The following is a 19,472-nucleotide window of genomic DNA, read 5'->3' on the forward strand; positions in this document are numbered from 1 at the left end:
TGTACAAGAATATAACTACTATAATACTGCCCCCTATATACAAGAATATAACTACTATAATACTGCTCCTATGTACAAGAATATAACTACTATAATACTACTCCTATGTACAAGAATATAACTACTATAATACTGCCCCCTATATACAAGAATATAACTACTATAATACTACCTCCTATGTACAAGAATATAACTACTATAATACTGCCCCCTATATACAAGAATATAACTACTATAATACTACTCCTATGTACAAGAATATAACTACTATGTACAAGAATATAAGTACTGTTATATGCGGTTGCCATTATCCGTATACACATCTGCAGAGTATCTCTGCTCTCCTGTTGTGATGTTATGTAGCAGTCTCAGTGCACACTTGTCACTTGCAGCAGTTACCCATCATGCTTTGCTCCCTGTAATGTCTCTTGCAGTCACGTTTCTTGGAGCAGGCTACAGTCAGACTATTCAGCAGTAATTGCCCCATACAATGGCCCCGCCGCTCTGCATACCTAACAATGTCTCTATATGAACCTTTAATCATATTGTCAGCGCCTCCAGCCCCGGCGTCATTGATCTGTGCGGCCTCCTCGCCTCTATTCCCCGTGCACCGTGCAGGTGACCTCATTTCCATCTTTGGCGTCATTGTAGGAGGTATACAATCTTCCATGGCCGGCCCGGCTCAGACTACAGAGAGGGTTATAATAAGAGGCTGTCAGGCGGTATACAGAATATCATCGGGAGATCTAATGACGGCCACACACACCATTTCTAGTCCACCTGCCACGCACATTAACTACAAAGAGGCGAGGAGAGGAGTGCGCAACAGAAGAAATTTCCATGTGCCCATTATTTAAACGGGGGAGCCAGCAGAGTATTCTATACAGCCGTAAACCAGAAAGGCAAGAACATACGCCCGTCTATCCCATAGGGCATTTGTCCATTATGGCGGCACGGCGTGTGACAGTACGGTTTCTGAAATGTATCAGCGCACAGGACACAGTCCCCCATGTCAGATCTCAAAAAATTCAGTGTCCCTGGTATGGAGAAGCCATGGTGTCTTTTTACCTTACCATGACCATTAGGCCCACCACCTTACTTGCCAAAAAATGTAATTCCTTTAGAGAAGGGAGTCGTGCTAAGTGGATAGAACTATCCAGGGTGCCAAGGAACCCATAGCAGCCATATTGGCCACGTGTGGTACATACGGCATCACGCAACTTTTTGAATGGGTGCCACGAAATATCACGAGTGTTGCCACCTCTGGAGCCTACTGGCCAAGTAACTGTGTAATATCAGCCGCCATGGGGGCCAACGCTCGCTTACAGAATAGGGTGACCACTTAGGACAGACCCTTTAACCCGTTCTTGCCCCGGCCATTTCTAATTTTTTACTTTGATGTTCACAATTCTGTATGAGGGCTTATGTTTTGCAGGACAAATCCTACTTCGTAGCGGCACCGTGTAACTTATTGGGAATTTAATTTTTTTTTTACTACAATAAATTTTTGATAAAACTCTACCAGGCAAACTTAGCCTAGTAATGATAGAACGATCTTGAAGAACATGGCGGCGACTTTGGTCCTCCTATGGTCCCTCTATCCTTTAAGGGAGTCCTCAGACAGGGCCACCTAGAAAAGCACGCATCGTATCAGACAATCCGATCTAAGGGATGTCTCTTACCATGGCCATAAGACCTGAAGACGTGGCCGAGGAACGTTCCTGTTTATCAGATATTTCCATGACCGTCTTAGAATTCACTCCACAAGACTGTAAGGTTTATTGGACTTTTATTGAGGCATCTCATAGTACAGCCCTTGTAGAAGTCCTAAAGCTGTAACCACCGACATTTATGGCGACACTCCCCGAATATCAAAAGTACGTACAATTCAAGGTAGCTGCAATAATACCGCAGCATGTGACAGCAATAATAGGGTATAGCGGTATGTAACAGGTATAATGGGGCACATGGATGTAACAGCTATGATGGGGTAGATCCTTGTAATGGATGTACCAATGTATCACCTATAGTCGGGCAGACGGGGGTCAGAGCCATGGTAGGGTAGCGGGATGTGACACCTATGGCGGGGTATATCAATGTGAGGGCTGTTATACCTGGATGTGAGCACTATGGCGGGGGAGATGATGTGAACGCTATGGGGCGGTACATGATGTGAACAATATGGTAGGGTGGATTATGTGAATACTATGGCGGGGTAGATGGATGAGACAATGGGTTATATGGCTCCTGGTCATACTGGTTATCACTCGGCACAGCCGATTATTGGGGGATTTACAAGGACTGATCTACACCCTGTTGGGCCTCCCTTCCCTGTATATAAGGAATACAGCCACATGACCACGGATGACTGAGGCCGTATTCCTTTACATATGGCTATACTATTTTGTAGCCCCAGGCCATGCTCCGCCCCATGGACTAGTTGTACCCAATGCGGGTTGTTTTTGGTCATGCAGCCGATATCCTTACATTGTCATAATAAATATGCAGCAATTTTAGGAATAAAGTTATAAATTATCGCCACGGCTGGAGCCGACTACTCCTCCCCAGGTCGGCACTTCACGATTAAGGCGCGTACGTCTCTCAGGGCTCCCTGCAGACTGTCGGACAACCTTTCGGCATCAGTCTCCTGGCAGCAATCGAAGGCAGATACGCACACGGTGATGGTATCCTGGGAGGGGGCGAAGCAGACACTGTACCCGTCAGGAACCAGAGGCCCGTAACACATCACACAGTCCACGGGAGACGACACCTGCAAGAGACAAAGTAAGTCCGGGGTGTATACAATGAATAAAAGGGGTAATCATTGTATAATAAGTCCTGCCACTAGGGGGGGGGATAGAAGCTCACCGTACAGGGGAGGGGGGATTCATTCATATTTTACCCTTAAAATACACACAAACAACTTTTTATTGCCACTGACATAAACATAAAATAAGTAGTATTGATGTTACTGATCCCCTGCTGCTCCTGGTCTAACAGTTACTGTGTCCCTGCTGGTCTCTACTTCCTGAATATATGTTCACAGCCAATCAGTGACTAAGGCGGGACACCACTGTGGCCTATCATTGGCTGAGCAGGCATTTCCTGTGTGTCAAGACCAAGAAGTAGAGACCAGACGGGACTCAGCAAAGGTTGGACTAGGATTGCAGGGCATTGGTAAAGGGATTACCGTTTCTTATAGGTTTAAGAATACATTTTGTGTCCATTTCTAAAACTATCCCCCTCCGGACAATCCCTTTAACATGGCCTATGATTATATAATAAATTTGAAGCTGTAGAAGAGAATAGAGATGACAAAGGGGCCACTTTTACCCATACGTGGCGACGTGTTGGCAGGAGGGACAGCACATTGGACGGTGCACAACATGCGGTTTTTAATATAGTACATATGGTATTGCTTTGTAATTTTGATAGACTAGGGGGCGCTGTTTTAGAGTCGCCATTTACAGACCTGTCCAGTGAAGAGCCTCCAATGGGAAGACACCGCATATGACGTATCCATGAAGAGAGCCGGGAGAGCCATCCCGGAAGAAAGACACAGCATCTTCAGAGCCAGGATAGCGCCATCTACAGACTGCCCCTGTAACACCTAAGAAAGCAGATTGTAACGTAATAATTAAAGGGGTTGTACGGAAGAAAAGCATATAAGGCTTAACCAGAAGCAGAGCCACCCTTGTCTGTAGTCTGTGACTGATATTTCTCAGCTGTAATACCAGATATAGCCTGTGGGTAACAGGGGGGGCGCTACTTCAGAGAGAAAAAAAGAAGCATTTTCTTTTAATCTTACACATCTCTTTACTACATGGGCCCTCCCCATATCTCCATGTCACATGTATAGTGTGCTCCTTTAACCCCTTCCCACCCCGGGGTAGTACGACCATGTAGTTCTCACACAGCTGATATTCCACTCTGACGTCCCGGATCAGAGAGAAGTCTGTTCTTGGCCGTTTAACCTCTTAGTTGCCGCCGTTAATCCCGATGGTGGCAAGTAAGTGGTTAAAGAGAAGGGGGCTCTCTCTCACCCCTTTGGATCCCAGCAAACCTGTTAAGGGGTTACTATGGAAGCTTGATCCCTAACAAAGTCCTCCAGGCTTGCCATGTAGGGATTAGGCCCCACCATAAAATAAATAACACCATTGGCATCGTCACCAAATTCCACCCTTAATGTCTACCGTCTGGAACAGGTAGCATGCACGAGGATACCTAGGCGTTATCACTATTGTCATCCAGCACCCTGTATACATACCATGCACATAGACCCCCCTCGTCCCAATGCTACTGCAAGGACATCATATGGAAGACACTCAGTAAACACAGCAACACATGAGACATGCCGACATCACGTGAACAGAAAATGTATCCCAGCACATAAAACCGTCCTGTCCATGCACAAGAAGGAATATTATCGCCTTATTACCAGAATTTGGGAGTCTGTCAGCAGAACCAGCACATCAACCCAGCCCACAGATGATAATTCGGGTCCACTACCCAAGTGGGTGGTACCATTGTATGGCACAGAGAGACCCCGTCCACAAAGAAACCATATTGTTACCCCCCACTTGGCTAGTAGATCCTAGATTGCATTAACAGGGCTTATATCTGTGGAATGGCTGAACAGATTTGCATAAACTAAACACCGCAATGCTCGGGGTGACCGCGCCGATCAGATGATGGAGGTCATTGGGCTTTTCGCACCCAGTGACTGGTCCTCTTTAAATAATTTTACTTTAGAAATGACCAGATTGCCGTCACACATGACGAGAAGATCCCTTTAATATATTCGGGATCTGCTCTTCTAGCAATATCCTCGCATATTAAAAACGCTGTCATCCATGGCTGCGAATGTAAATGAAGGCACGAGTGTGAACAGGCCATGCTGTAACATTCAACACACCAAAGACAAGCAAAATAGACTAGCGCCACCTACTGGTTCTTGCAGGTATAACATGACAATATGAACTTTTGGGGGAAGACGATTTTTCAAGGCAAGCAAAGCTGCATCTAATGTGATTCATGAAACAGAGAGGAGTAAGAGAGAGGGAGACGGAAGAAGCGGTCAGTGATACAATAGATGCCGTGACGTGGATCTCTCACCTGCTCGGTGGTGGCCTGGTGACTGTCTATAGCTTTTACCAAGAGCAAAAACTTCTCCTCCGCCTGCGCAAAGAGAGAACAATGCATATATATAATAATGTATAACATATAGAATATATTATACAGAAATCTATAAATACATTTTTTGTGATATTTTTGGGGGACCCGTCTAACAACAGTGGGTTGTCCATAGCAATATTTTTTCGTTTACTAGTAGATGTCCCGCAGATCTCACTGGCATCTTACACCTTACAGACTTGCGGTTGGATCACGTGACACTATCCCCATGCAGCACATACCGATTTCTGGGGATCATCAGTCGCTTCCACAAATTCCAGTGCCTCGGGACTGGAGCAGCGAACAACATCCGACCGCCCATGATGAAATGCGCGGAGTGAGACAACCTCAGAGGTTGCACATAGTTCGCCGTGTAACCTGTGCAAATAGGCAAAACATCAGTACCATGGCCAGGGCTGAGCTTATAACTGCAGGGGCAAGTACCCTGGGGCGTCTGAAAGGAGGGGGGGCAGTTACGGGAACATAATAATATTCTATTTTGTCACATGCTGCAGCCAGATATCTGTCTGTATGGCAGTAGCGGGGAACATGGGGGGCAGGGTCTTTCCTATATCTTAGTAGGACCCCTGCAGAGCGGACCCTAATGCAGTCCGGGAGCTGTACAAATATCACACATAGCTGGTAACATACTGCTATACAGAGAGGTAAACCTCAGAAGATCAAGGCTCCTGCTATCTAATACTAGAGGAGAAGGAAGGTGCAAGACAAGGATCAGGGCTTCAAGAAAGAGTCCTGTCTGATGTGTAAATGAAGTGTGTGTAGTCAGCAGGTGAGTGTGCGGTGCCCTAGGGGTGCGGAGGACGGCTGCACAGATTTGCATTTGTTTATGTGGGCGAGTCTAAATGTCCTAGCTACTTTAGGATCCTGCAACTGTAGTCCTATAAAGTCGCAGCACATGTATTGTATAAGGAATCAGCGCAGGGGGGTCTTCAGTCACATTTGGGTGCAACAATACAATGGCATTGTGTGAAGTACAAGCAGCGTTTTTCACAACACACTGACCCATTATATTCTATGGCCCCATACACACACTCGTATATCAACATCGGCCAGTATATAGGCCCGTGAGCCTTGGGGCAAAACTCAGGAGAAGTCCTATATCTGTCCATTTTAAGGCCCAGGCTCACTGGAGAAAGTGAATGGGTCAGTGAAGGCACGGGCGGCACACGGATGTCATCTATGTTGTGTACACGTAGCCCCAGATGTTGGATTGTTCCATACATAGGTGAATAAGGACCCTGGGCCATGTTCATCAAGGGTCTCGAAACTTTTGGACAACTTTTGACTTTATGGCAGCATCTGTGACGTTATTAACTATTGTAATCAACTTATCAATGGATTTTGGCTCCTGTCTGTTCATTGGGGAAGCAATACATGGGGGACAGGAGAGGATTTCAGTGCTGGAGATCACAGGAGCCAAAAATCTGTTAATAAAGTAGATTACAACTCTTTATTAATATCACAAATGCTGCCGGAATATCAAAATATGTGCAAAAGATTAACTTTAAGATATGTGAGCAAGTGCATTCTAGTCCTGCATAGTGATGGTGTCATACTAAAATGATATATACATTTTATTATATATACATATACATACACACTCCTCATTGTGTGACCCATGCAGCCAGTCATTGGCGATCAGCAAACGATGACATAATCGCTACAATATTGCGCAGGGAACATCAGAGTTCCGGGGATTTAACCGGATGAGTAAAGATTATTTTTTCATTTTATACTATATTATTTTCTACACCTCAAATTTATTAAAATCCCAGAACCCCCTTTAACTGACTGTGTGCTGGGTAGAAGAGCGACGACAATGCCATGTGTGCACCAGCCTATATACTCACACTGCTACGGGGTCACGATATTATAATATAAATGCCTATATACACAGCACCACTGATAACATGGGACGGTTCAGACTTAGGATGGTGACACCTATAACTATAGCCCTGACGATAGGCCTCATCAGTAAATGCATCGCCCTATCTCTAGACCCCTGCCCGGCAGTACCTGTAATACGCCAGCTGCAGGCAGATCTGCAGGAACGCACTGGGGCTCATGTTGTAGCTCCGCGGAAATCTCTTTCCAAAGTCGGGGAAGGAGAAGCAGCAGATATCGAGATCGTTCACCAATCTGAAGGAGGAGAGATATATATAGAGTTATATTCACACAGCAGAATTTTTGCGCTTGACCAAAACCTACATCCAATTCTGCACCTGCCAGGCGGTAGTTTCTGCCTCTCATTCACTTCAATGGGAATTATTAGGCCGAATCCACCTGAAGATCGGTGCCAGGCTTATTTTTCCTGCTAACTGAAACAAATCAGTGTCCGCCTCCCATTGAAATCAACAGAGGCCGTTTCCAGGCGGGATTTGGAGATGATCTTGAGACGGAATCTGCCTCAAATACCACCATGAGAACATACCCCCAATCTAGCAGCCATACATATCTGCTTATACCTATAGGGCAGCATAACATAGAGCAGGGGTACGCTAGGATACTTTTGCGAACATCCATGATAAGACAGACCGCTAACTCCCCCTCCAGTCCTGCCTATGTCCCCTTGGACCCCACCAAGTCAAGTTATGCTTTCATATAGTAACACACAGTGATGAAGCCTATACAGTCCTATGAAAAAGTTTGGGCACCCCTATTAATCTTAATCATTTTTAGTTCTAAATATTTTGGTGTTTATAACAGCCATTTCAGTTTGATATATCTAATAACTGATGGACACAGTAATATTTCAGGATTGAAATGAGGTTTATTGTACTAACAGAAAATGTGCAATATGCATTAAACCAAAATTTGACCGGTGCAAAAGTATGGGCACCTCAACAGAAAAGTGACATTAATATTTAGTAGATCCTCCTTTTGCAAAGATAACAGCCTCTAGTCGCTTCCTGTAGCTTTTAATCAGTTCCTGGATCCTGGATGAAGGGATTTTGGACAAACAATTCAAGTTCAGTTAAGTTAGATGGTCGCCGAGCATGGACAGCCCGCTTCAAATCATCCCACAGATGTTCAATGATATTCAGGTCTGGGGACTGGGATGGCCATTCCAGAACATTGTAATTGTTCCTCTGCATGAATGCCTGAGGATTTGGAGCGGTGTTTTGGATCATTGTCTTGCTGAAATATCCATCCCCGGCGTAACTTCAACTTCGTCACTGATTCTTGAACATTATTCTCAAGAATCTGCTGATACTGAGTGGAATCCATGCGACCCTCAACTTTAACAAGATTCCCGATGCCGGCATTGGCCACACAGCCCCAAAGCATGATGGAACCTCCACCAAATTTTACAGTGGGTAGCATGTGTTTTTCTTGGAATGCTGTTTCTTTTTGGACGCCATGCATAACGCCTTTTTTTTATAACCAAACAACTCAATTTTTGTTTCCAAAATGAAGCTGCCTTGTCCAAATGTGCTTTTTCATACCTCAGGCAACTCTATTTGTGGCGTACGTGCAGAAACGGCTTCTTTCTCATCACTCTCCCATACAGCTTCTATTTGTGCAAAGTGCGCTGTATAGTTGACCGATGCACAGTGACACCATCTGCAGCAAGATGATGCTGCAGCTCTTTGGAGGTGGTCTGTGGATTGTCCTTGACTCTTCTCACCATTCTTCTTCTCTGCCTTTCTGATATTTTTCTTGGCCTGCCACTTCTGGGCTTAACAAGAACTGTCCCTGTGGTCTTCCATTTCCTTACTATGTTCCTCACAGTGGAAACTGACAGGTTAAATCTCTGAGACAACGTTTTGTATCCTTCCACTGAACAACTATGTTGAACAATCTTTGTTTTCAGATCATTTGAGAGCGGGCTGTCCATGTTCGGCGACCATCAAACTTAACTGAACTTGAATTGTTTTGTAGAAAGAAATGGTCCAAAATACCTTCATCCAGGATCCAGGAACTGATTAAAAGCTACAGGAAGCGACTAGAGGCAAAAGGAGGATCTACTAAATATTAATGTCACTTTTCTGTTGAGGTGCCCATATTTTTGCACCGGTCAAATTTTGGTTTAATGCATATTGCGCATTTTCTGTTAGTACAATAAACCTCATTTCAATCCTGAAATATTACTGTGTCCATCAGTTATTAGATATATCAAACTGAAATGGCTGTTGCAAACACCAAAATATTTAGAACTAAAAATGATTAAGATTAATAGGGGTGCCCAAACTTTTTCATAGGACTGTAAGTGTCTCCACATAATATAATGCAACCCATGCAGTATAATGCCCCCTTAGTGGTCCCCATACACTATAATGCCCCCTTAGTGGTTCCCATACAGTATAATGCCCCCTTAGTGGTTCCCATACAGTATAATGCCCCCTTAGTGGTCCCCATACACTATAATGCCCCCTTAGTGGTCCCCATACACTATAATGCCCCCTTAGTGGTTCCCATACACTATAATGCCCCCTTAGTGGTTCCCATACACTATAATGCCCCCTTAGTGGTTCCCATACACTATAATGCCCCCTTAGTGGTTCCCATACACTATAATGCCCCCTTAGTGGTTCCCATACAGTATAATGCCCCCTTAGTGGTTCCCATACACTATAATGCCCCCTTAGTGGTTCCCATACACTATAATGCCCCCTTAGTGGTTCCCATACACTATAATGCCCCCTTAGTGGTTCCCATACACTATAATGCCCCCTTAGTGGTTCCCATACACTATAATGCCCCCTTAGTGGTTCCCATACAGTATAATGCCCCCTTAGTGGTTCCCATACAGTATAATGCCCCCTTAGTGGTTCCCATACACTATAATGCCCCCTTAGTGGTTCCCATACACTATAATGCCCCCTTAGTGGTCCCCATACACTATAATGCCCCCTTAGTGGTTCCCATACACTATAATGCCCCCTTAGTGGTTCCCATACACTATAATGCCCCCTTAGTGGTTCCCATACACTATAATGCCCCCTTAGTGGTTCCCATACACTATAATGCCCCCTTAGTGGTTCCCATACACTATATTGCCCCCTTAGTGGTTCCATTACAGTATAATGCCCCCTTAGTGGTTCCCATACAGTATAATGCCCCCTTAGTGGTTCCCATACAGTATAATGCCCCCTTAGTGGTTCCCATACAGTATAATGCCCCCTTAGTGGTTCCCATACAGTATAATGCCCCCTTAGTGGTTCCCATACAGTGTAATGCCACTTTATTTCTCCCACACAGACCAAATTCCACCCCAGCGCCCTCACTGTAGGCATAGTGGGACTGCTGGGAATTCCTTCCTTGCTCATGCATATGCGGACAGACTGACCTCCATACTGCTGCCCCTTTTTGCACCGATACATTACAATAGTGGCAGCAAAGATGGGCAGTTACCATGTTCCTTCTATGTAGACAGCAGGAACAATCAGCAATTGTTGCTGCCATTACTGTAATGTATCAGCGGTCGGGGGTCAATCATCTCCTGACCGCTGTCATTATGCCAGACAAGGTTCCGACTGCGATCTGTCACTTGGAGATTCCATCATAAAGTAACGTACTGTCCTGATGAGACTATACCCCCATTGTGAGCTATGGAGCCCCCCACCAAACTTACATGTCCAGGTTCTGCTTGGCTTGTTCTACGTGCTGCTTGATCTCTGGTGGGAAGTTGAAGTAAAGCTTTCTTGGTGAAGGAATCCTGATGAGAGGAGTGCGGGGCGGCAGCAGGTCGGGGCCCTCAGAGCTGGGGAGAAGGGCCATTAGTAGGGGACATGACAATAGGGCCCGGACTGTATAACTAATACTAACATATATGATGATATACACACAGGAAGCTCTACGACCATCACATCATCAACCTCACCCCATCATGACCAGAGGAGGGATCTGATAACTACTTAAAGGGGTGTTACACATCCACAGAATATACTATATACGTTGTCTCACCTGTTCTCAGACCTTCCAACACAGTGACTGGAGAAAGTCGTGCATGTGCCATAACCTCTCCATTCACAATGGCTGCATCACCGCACGGGACATAGATGGGGAACATATTAGGAATAACAGAGGAACGGCACAATGCAGAGTCTAAGAGTCAATGGAGGAAATATATCATGCCTTCTGCGCCAATCATTTTGGAATACAAGGCATGATAAAAGGTGCAATTTTTTTTTTGCGAGGTTTTGAGCAAATTAAAATTGCAACTTTTTTCTCTTTTACATCACACTTGCCACATATCAAGACCGTGCCGCTTTCACCTCAAAATTGACATTGGGCACACAGAGAGGCTCCTGCCCATCAGCGGCCTGGGGAGTATTTGCACCCGTTCTGGATACTCGCCAGGGAAGAAGTGGAAAGTGATGGAATAAGAAGTATTCATTTTGGGTGAATGGACTTTAAATGCCCCTCAGTGAGGCACAGTTGTACCCCCTACCTCATGGCAGTCACTTACCAGTAGTCCAGAACATGGCGCAGCATGGTCAGCACTGCAGAGGCGTCAGCTGTCGCTTGGTCATAAATCAGACCACACGTCCCATCTTCTCCCACCACGAACTGTAGGAGTCATAGTCATTGTTACTCAGTTCCATATATACAAAGGGCATGTACAAGCATTGGGCAAGTCTCAGGATATATATATTAGTAAGGTCCTGGACCAAAAAATCCATCTAGTGCAAAACAGTAAATCAAAGAAAGGAAGGAGGGGAGAGGAGGGAGATGCAGATGCAGATTACATAGAGAAACAGTGTGATTGGGGGCAAAGGAGGAGGAGCATAAAAGGAAGACATCTGATTGGTTCAGAGTGCACAGCACTGCTCTGACATCACACAGGTAGAGCTCGTCCCCCTTAGGACGTCCATAAACTACAGGTTACATTGAGAAAAAAAAGTTTTGCACAAATCAGGTTATTAAACAAAAATGTGCAACTTTGTTCCCTTTTGCACCATCCTTGCCAAGAGGATGAGGACGATACAAAAATATTCCCTAAAAAACTACAAGATGGCGTACACATTGGTGCAGGCGTGCAGACCGGCAGACGTGCACATCCTCCAATGATATAGGGTATATGACTAGTGTTATTAGTAATTACTATTTTAGCCATCTCCTAATAGAAAGGACTCAATGCTGTAGACTGCCTCATATTTGTGTCTCTCCTTCCCCCCACCATAGACTTCATTGTAATTTGTCAGTATGCAATGAAGAGTATGGAGGGAGAAAGGAGAGAGACAGAAATATGAGGCCATTTACATCATTATAGGAGTCCTTTCTGTCAGGGGAAGGCTATATAACCATTCCTGGTAACCCAGTTGTGTTGTGAAAGTATACGCTCTCTCTATAGTGCAGCTGTCTCTTTGCTTTGAGCTCTCCCCTTCCTCCCCTCTCTATTGATCAGTGGCAGGAGGAGACAAATAAGAAGACACGGGAACTTTTCTTACATCCATTACATTACAACGTTTGTCATCTTCACCCATACTGTGGATTTACATAACAAAAAATATAAGTTTAGTTAGGCTTTAAGCAAAGTATGAAGCCGAGCCTATACCTGCAAAGTCTTGTCAAACCAGCGATTGCCGCTGTTGGCATGGCTCCCTCCTCCGTGCAGCATCTGAGCGGCGGTACGGCTGCTGTACAGGTCCTCCGAGAACTTCAGCGCTGTCGCGTCCAGACACACGGTAAACATGCTGCGCTGGATACTGCGCACAGACTCCCGGTTGAGCCGGTCTAGGACAGATAGGTGACATGGTCATGGCGTCTCCTCCACATATTACTCATCATGTGCGTTTCCTGATCCGGGTAAACTCACCTCGAATGAGGGTGCTGTACGCTCGCCCCCAGCTGTTCCTGTGGTCGGTGGTGAGCACCCCGACAGGCTCCTTGTCCGTCTTTTTAGAATGTGCCCGTAGGAAAAGCATCTGCTGGTGAATCTGATCTTCTGTCAGGGGAGAACCATCACTATTGTACACATTCAGCTCAAAAAACTGGGAAGAAACACATAAAATGCAAAAGGTGAGAAGATCCATTGGGGGGGAATTTACTATTTCATGCAAGTCGGTAATTTGGTGCAGAGCGGAGATCGTGGCAGAGTGGGGAGGGGATATTATAACTTATACCAGAAAACTGGACGGAGTTACACCCCAATTCTACGCCAGTTCCTGCCTGGCAGAGATTCCTATTCTGTTGCAATTTTCAATCCATTGGTGCAGTTTGTTTTGGTGCCTGATATGCTAACTAGACTCCCTAATGTCAGGTGGGTGGTGTGAGGAAGGAGCAGCAAGGGGGGCAAGACTTAGAGCTCCAATCAGAGGTGACAGTGTCAGAGCTCAGCATCACACCCCCTGCCATCTCCTGCTGACACCACCCACTTGACATTAGGGAGTCTAGTTAGCATATCAGGCAGAAAAACTAACTGCACCGATTGCTCAGGAGTGGTGAGGACTAAAGGAAAAAAAATCCAACTGTGCTAGAATCCATAGAGGATGAAAAGAGCGAGAGTTGGTGGAAGTGGTGAAAGCTCCTCTTTAATTGTCTTAGCTACATCTGAGTACATGATTGCCTCTAGTGAGAAACTTGAGATTTTGGAAGCTTTTGTAGATATAATAAGAATTAGGAGGCAACAAATTGAGGATCCCAAGCCAAGCAACTCTGTTCCGCTTGTTCCCTTCTGCAAGTCACGACGTTGCAAAACGTGATCTTTGAAGCCTTGGTCGGCTTGTCACTTTGGGAAACATTAGGAGAACTGAAAATTATGAAAGGAGAACTAAAAACTAGAGATAGAGGTATACAAGCAACGTTACATAAATCATGACGAGTCGGCACAGCCACCTAGAGGTAGGGGATACGCAGGAAGATTGGCATCTTAGGCTTTAAGACAAGGTGAGAGATAGAAAGGTGGCGATGGGAAGAGGAGATACAAGGCCACGAAGATACAATAACGTACAATGGCACATTTCCATAGTCTTGTAGTGACCTGTGCGAGGATGTAAGTGGAGTCTACCACCGATCCCTACAATGAATGTATAACATTGCTCGGCACAGCTTCCCTCTCGGTAGGAGATCTCTTGATATCTCCAAGAAAACACTTCTTAGGAAACACCAATTATTTCCATTAACACGTTCAGCACCAACGAACATTCTGTGTCGGAAACTATGAGATCGGAATTTTCCATCCATGACACAAGAGGCCGCGTACCGAGCACCGAGGCGTATTCATCTGAAGATTTTATCGTTTTAGATTTTAAGTTTTCAATATGCTACGTGACGGTGTGCATGTGCCGAGCTTGTGGTGGAAAGGTATGGATGGTACATAGATATCAACGCGTCGCCCGTATTGCCATGGACCCATTCACTTTCTACATTGAGCCAAGGAACAACCTCACTGCCGAGTTCTACCAATATCTGTCTGAAGGTACCGAGAAGAACTGATGGAAGTCACAATGTTTTTGGAAACCTAAGAGATACCTGATAGTTCTTGCAGACGGTGACATGCTGAGACATGTGACTAGGATGGAAAAGGATTCGGTCTCTCTTGGTTCCGGGTTCCCTGCAGGATCCAAAGAATTTGTGATACTGATCTGGACACAGCGGTTGGCCTCGCCAGAACTCCTTCAGACCACCAGGACTGTTCAAGGAAAGCAGGAGGAGAAAATTATTTTGATACCGGAGCAATATCAAAAAGAATAGACTTGAATAGGTCAACCTGGTGACCAAAGCGCGGTGTACAGGCCTCAGGAGTTACCCTGTCCAGTCTAGTCATGGGCTGCTATGTCCTAAATATGGAGTCATCATACCCAGGAAAATGGAAGAGCAAACTCACCTCTCAATCTTGGCTTTAAAGTCCAGGACACCACAGATGAGTTTAGATGCAAATCTGTGAACAAGCAGATACATGAAATGTCTCCATAATAACAAACATGGCAGAAGAACAACCACCAGAGACGTCCACAGGCCAAAGTGGGGACCAAGGGGTGCAGTTATTTAAGGTGACCCAAGCCGGTCTCTGAGGACCAATTGCAAGACTTTAGCAAGGGAACTAAGAAAGAACACATCCACCAAAACACAGAAGAATTGGACCAGGTACATAATACTAAGCAAGTGCATCAAAGGTGTCCGTCTATATGGGATCCATTCTAGAAAGACAACATGTCGAAATACAGGGCGGTGCAAAGGTATGGAGAATAAATGGACAAAGGTGTCTGTTGTTCAACAGGGTGGCCATATTGAAAACAGTCATTTTGGAATCAATTTGATTTTTTCAAGTGGTAAGGGATGCACGTGATGTATGTACCTGATGCTAGTCTAACAGTATCATCCAGTTCTCCGTTGTTTGGGTCCCAAAAAACAAAGAGCCCATCTGCTAAAAAAGTCAGTTACCTGCAGACACCATAGACTATAATGAGGTCCACCAGGTGTCCTTGCAGAATTTTTCTCCCTGTCAATTTTGGACCACCCTGGGATATCCACACCTTTGGACCACCCTGCTATAGCCACACTTTTGGACCACCTTGGTACCTCCACACCCTTGGACCACCTTGGTACCTCCACACCAACCTGTACTGTTAGAACATAGAAACCATAACGTCAGGTGAACATGAGATGGATGGATATAGAGATTAGATACCTCAGCTGTCCCACCCAGTCGTTGTATTCCCGCTGAGGGAGAATGACAGCCGGGCTGGAATGTACAGGCAGTGGTAGGTGATTCTCTAGGTATATACATTCGTGTCTCCAGTCTGTGAGCTACAAAGGACAGACAGAGGTCAGTAAATGGAAAGATGGAGAGAGATTAGGGTACAGCGGCCATAGACATTAGAGGAAGGTCCAAAATATCCCAACCTGTCCTATACGACAATCACCGGACAATTGGTCAACATTCAACATTCATCTATTGTCTATGACCGTCTTACATCAGGACTCCTCGGCAACATCTACTACACAAGATACAACTTCAATAACGATAGACTGTCCAGCCATCAACTATTCCTCCCCACTTTTCCATATACGTGCACGCTCAATTCAGCCGAACGGCCACATATATGGGAAAGTGAATCTTCTCTACATTAACCATCATCTTAGAGAAGACCACCACCCACAAGACCATTTTTTTAAGGCAATTTTGGGTGGTTATCTCAAAGAGGTTTTGCCGTATTCTCAATGTGAAGAGGAGAGTAAGCTGCGGCAACATCTGTTGGGGCGAGTCAGGTGGCCTTCAGATACACAAAATAGGTTTGGCCGACATTTTCTTATGTGTATGAGACCGTTACATTGCAAGAGCTTTGGCTCAAAGAAAGCCTAAAATATCACACTCGACCCAAAGGATATCCTATAGGCCTAGTATAGGTGTAGGCGATACCCTCCTGTGGTCTCACCCAGTTATCAGTACGCTCCGCTCTCTTATGTAGTAGTTTCTGCAGCTCTTCTCCTTGTCCTCGGGGACGTAGGAACTTCTCTACCAGTTCTTGGGTGCTCTCCAGCTCGTCCTCGCTAACAAGTGGCTGGAGAGATCGCAGATAGCGGGCGAGAACCTTCCGGAGATCAGGGACAGGCTGGCGAGGGAGTGGAGGGGCAGAGTGGAAAGAACGGAGTGTATAGGAGGAGATCTAGGGATTGGAGAGAGTGCGGATTAGTCACAAATACTATGCATGGCGTCAGTCAGACCTAGATAAAAGTCTGCTGTATTCCCAATGGGTTCTCAGTCCATGTCACCATCTAAACCGTCAGTCTGGTAGCTGTGCGTTTCATCTCGCCTATGATGGATGAGAGCAATGGACTGTAATAACGGTAGTTTGACCATAGCCTAAGACTGGGCCACACATTGCCGCTTCACACAGTGTTTTGAGCTGCAAATTTGGAACCAAAACATTGCTATGGATTTTGCAATTCAAAGGCTAAAAACCACTATAGGCGCATAGGGTTAAGTGAGCAGTGAAAATCAATAATGTTTTTGCTGCAAGCGGGTGCGCTGTGGATATCCCACCATATGAGGCCAAACCCTAAGGCGGGAGTGCCACAGAGTAAACGCCACGGTTTTTTACAGTACCTGCAAAGTGCACGGTGTTATGGCTAATCCACACATTGCAGAAAAAAAATAAAACCCGTGCTGCGATTTAAAAAACGGGCGCATTTTTGTAAATTGCAGCATTACAATTACAGCAACAGAAACGCTATAAATATCTAAGGGAATAAGCCCTGCTTGGTTTCTAAGGCAGCTCCTCCATTTCCACCACTGTCCCACAAATCCTGTATGGCTGATAAGATGGCGGGAGTAAAGGTAATGGTATATGGTGACACCCCGACTAGAGCACAGATAACCATGTTAGTCCCTGCAAACGCAATGAGGTCCCCCATGCTCAACCTGTTGCTAGACAGACACCCAAAATTGTACACGTGTATCCCATGCTTAGATTTTGTATTAGGGAGTCTGATGGTGTTGCTAATTTTTACCACTTCTGAGTAGAGTTCCCCTTTAATTTTCCCAATACACATTCCGTTCCTATTGAAGCATGATATCATCACCGTCATGCTGAGGGTAAGTCTACAAAAACTGATTTTTTTTTTGGTTCTGTGGACTATACTGCTGCAACGATTCTGCTACAAAGTCTGCAAATGTTATATGTGGATTTTGACCCAAAATTTGCTGTGTTTGTTGCAGACGCCACCATGAAAGGTGCAGCATTGATGGACATGCACTCCCTGTGGACGTTCCCTCTGAAGCCATTAACTAGATATTCAAGATTTTCAGGTTTGCCCAACCTGAACAAGATTGATAACGAGGGAGGGGAGGTCAGAGCGGAGCCCAGACCAATTTGCAGCCTCCTGACCACAGATACCTCTCCCTGCAAAGTCACATCAGATAATCAGAACATGTCATAATCCATACTATGCAACGTCAAAACCGTACAAGGCTCAACAAACTTTGCAGAAGTTGCCAACAAGTAGTCGCAATGCTCTGCAATATAAAAAAAAGTCAGTCATGTCCTGCAAGTCCCGCAAAGTGAAGCTCTGCAATGCTCTGCAGATCCTCACAGCCATAAACTTGTGATGTCCTGCAGGTGGTCAGGAAACAAATATAATGCATGAAACTCGCTGATCTCTCACCGTAGCCCTGAGGGGAGCTGTGCAGTGCATGAGGTGGCGGATCATCCTGCCAACTGCCCCCCTCCCCTTGTGGACAAACTGAAATGTACCCCTAAGGGTAGTCTGCGACTGGAGGTGTTGGGGGAGGGTCAGGCCTGTGTATCAAGGGAGGAGGCACAGACCACACTTCCTGCAGGGAGGAGCTTACACAACTGGAGCGTGTGTGTGTGTGTGTGTGTGTGTGTGTACGTGCAAATATATAGTGTAGAGATCAGTGCCCTAGAGCTGGTGTGTGACTACAACTCCCAGCATGCCCTGAGAGCCTGCAAAGTGAATGAGCTCTCTGCATGTACAGCTTAGACTCGGTTCACACTAACGTCAGCAATGGCCTTTTTTATTTTTTCCACAATTGGCAGATGCTGTAGGAAATGTTCCTGGAATTTCTAACACGAAAAATCGTCTTCTGGAATCGCATAGCCAAAACATATAATAATACATTGTATTTATATATATTCTATTATTCCGCACAGCTTTATAAATTGTAGGGTCAAAGTTCAGACCAAATCACATTACAGAGTCATTAATTCTCACAATAGGAGTGATAGAAACACTTACGGTTTTACGGGATTTTAAAGTTTGGAAATATGTCACCCCGCGACATCTTTACTAATGGAGTCACGTTATGAGCGTGAGAGTGTCTAATGACAAAAGGCTAAGCAATGCCGAATTGTTTTATGAGCACAAGTCACAGATGGAGCACCCTCGAGGTCACAGTGTCACTCCCTAATATATATATATATTTATATAATTATTATATTAGTGTCCGAGTCACACGGTGACTGAGTGATCTTTTGTAGCCGCGGCCAAAGCTGCCGTGTAGTCCTAGTGTAATTGATCACAGATATGGATTATGGAACCTCTTGTGTCACCCCCTCTACCTCATAGATTGTAAGCTCTTTCGAGCAGGGCCCTCAGTCCCATTGTGTGAAATGACTTTCTTTGTAATGTATCTTTCTGTCTGTATTTGAACCCTACAAATTGTACAGCGCTGCGGAATATGTTGGCACTATAGAAATAACATTTATTATTATTATTATATTATGGAACACCATACCTCCCAACTTTCCCAGGACAAAAAGAGGGACAGTATGTGCGGCGTGCCATGCTTGCCATGGCAAATTTAGCTCCATCCACTTCTATGTTGACTCCACCCACTCTGACCAATTTTTCGATGTGCTCCCATACAG

General features: G+C 45.2%; 1 protein-coding gene across 2 annotated transcripts; it reads right to left on the bottom strand.

Annotated features, from left to right (window-relative positions):
* Window positions 1–1,770: 1,770 nt before the first annotated feature.
* LOC142184441 (carnitine O-acetyltransferase-like) lies at window positions 1,771–18,393 on the bottom strand. 2 transcript variants are annotated; one of them, XM_075259311.1, is made up of 14 exons: window positions 18,247–18,393; window positions 16,518–16,748; window positions 15,770–15,888; window positions 14,966–15,019; window positions 14,611–14,770; window positions 12,956–13,130; window positions 12,695–12,873; window positions 11,606–11,706; window positions 10,769–10,897; window positions 7,210–7,332; window positions 5,415–5,550; window positions 5,116–5,178; window positions 3,473–3,610; window positions 1,771–2,770 (listed from the first exon to the last, which is right to left on the bottom strand). In XM_075259311.1, the coding sequence occupies exons 1-14, from the start codon at window positions 18,289–18,291 to the stop codon at window positions 2,555–2,557; spliced, it is 1,869 nt and encodes a 622-aa protein (XP_075115412.1). In that variant the 5' UTR covers window positions 18,292–18,393; the 3' UTR covers window positions 1,771–2,554. The 2 variants fall into 2 exon arrangements, 1 of the variants encoding a protein (XP_075115412.1); XR_012711835.1 differs by lacking the exon at window positions 1,771–2,770 and adding an exon at window positions 4,949–5,022 and having other exon boundaries at window positions 3,523–3,610.
* Window positions 18,394–19,472: the final 1,079 nt, after the last annotated feature.

The sequence above is a fragment of the Leptodactylus fuscus genome, chromosome 11 (genome assembly GCF_031893055.1).
Source record: "Leptodactylus fuscus isolate aLepFus1 chromosome 11, aLepFus1.hap2, whole genome shotgun sequence".
NCBI lineage: Eukaryota > Metazoa > Chordata > Amphibia > Anura > Leptodactylidae > Leptodactylus > Leptodactylus fuscus.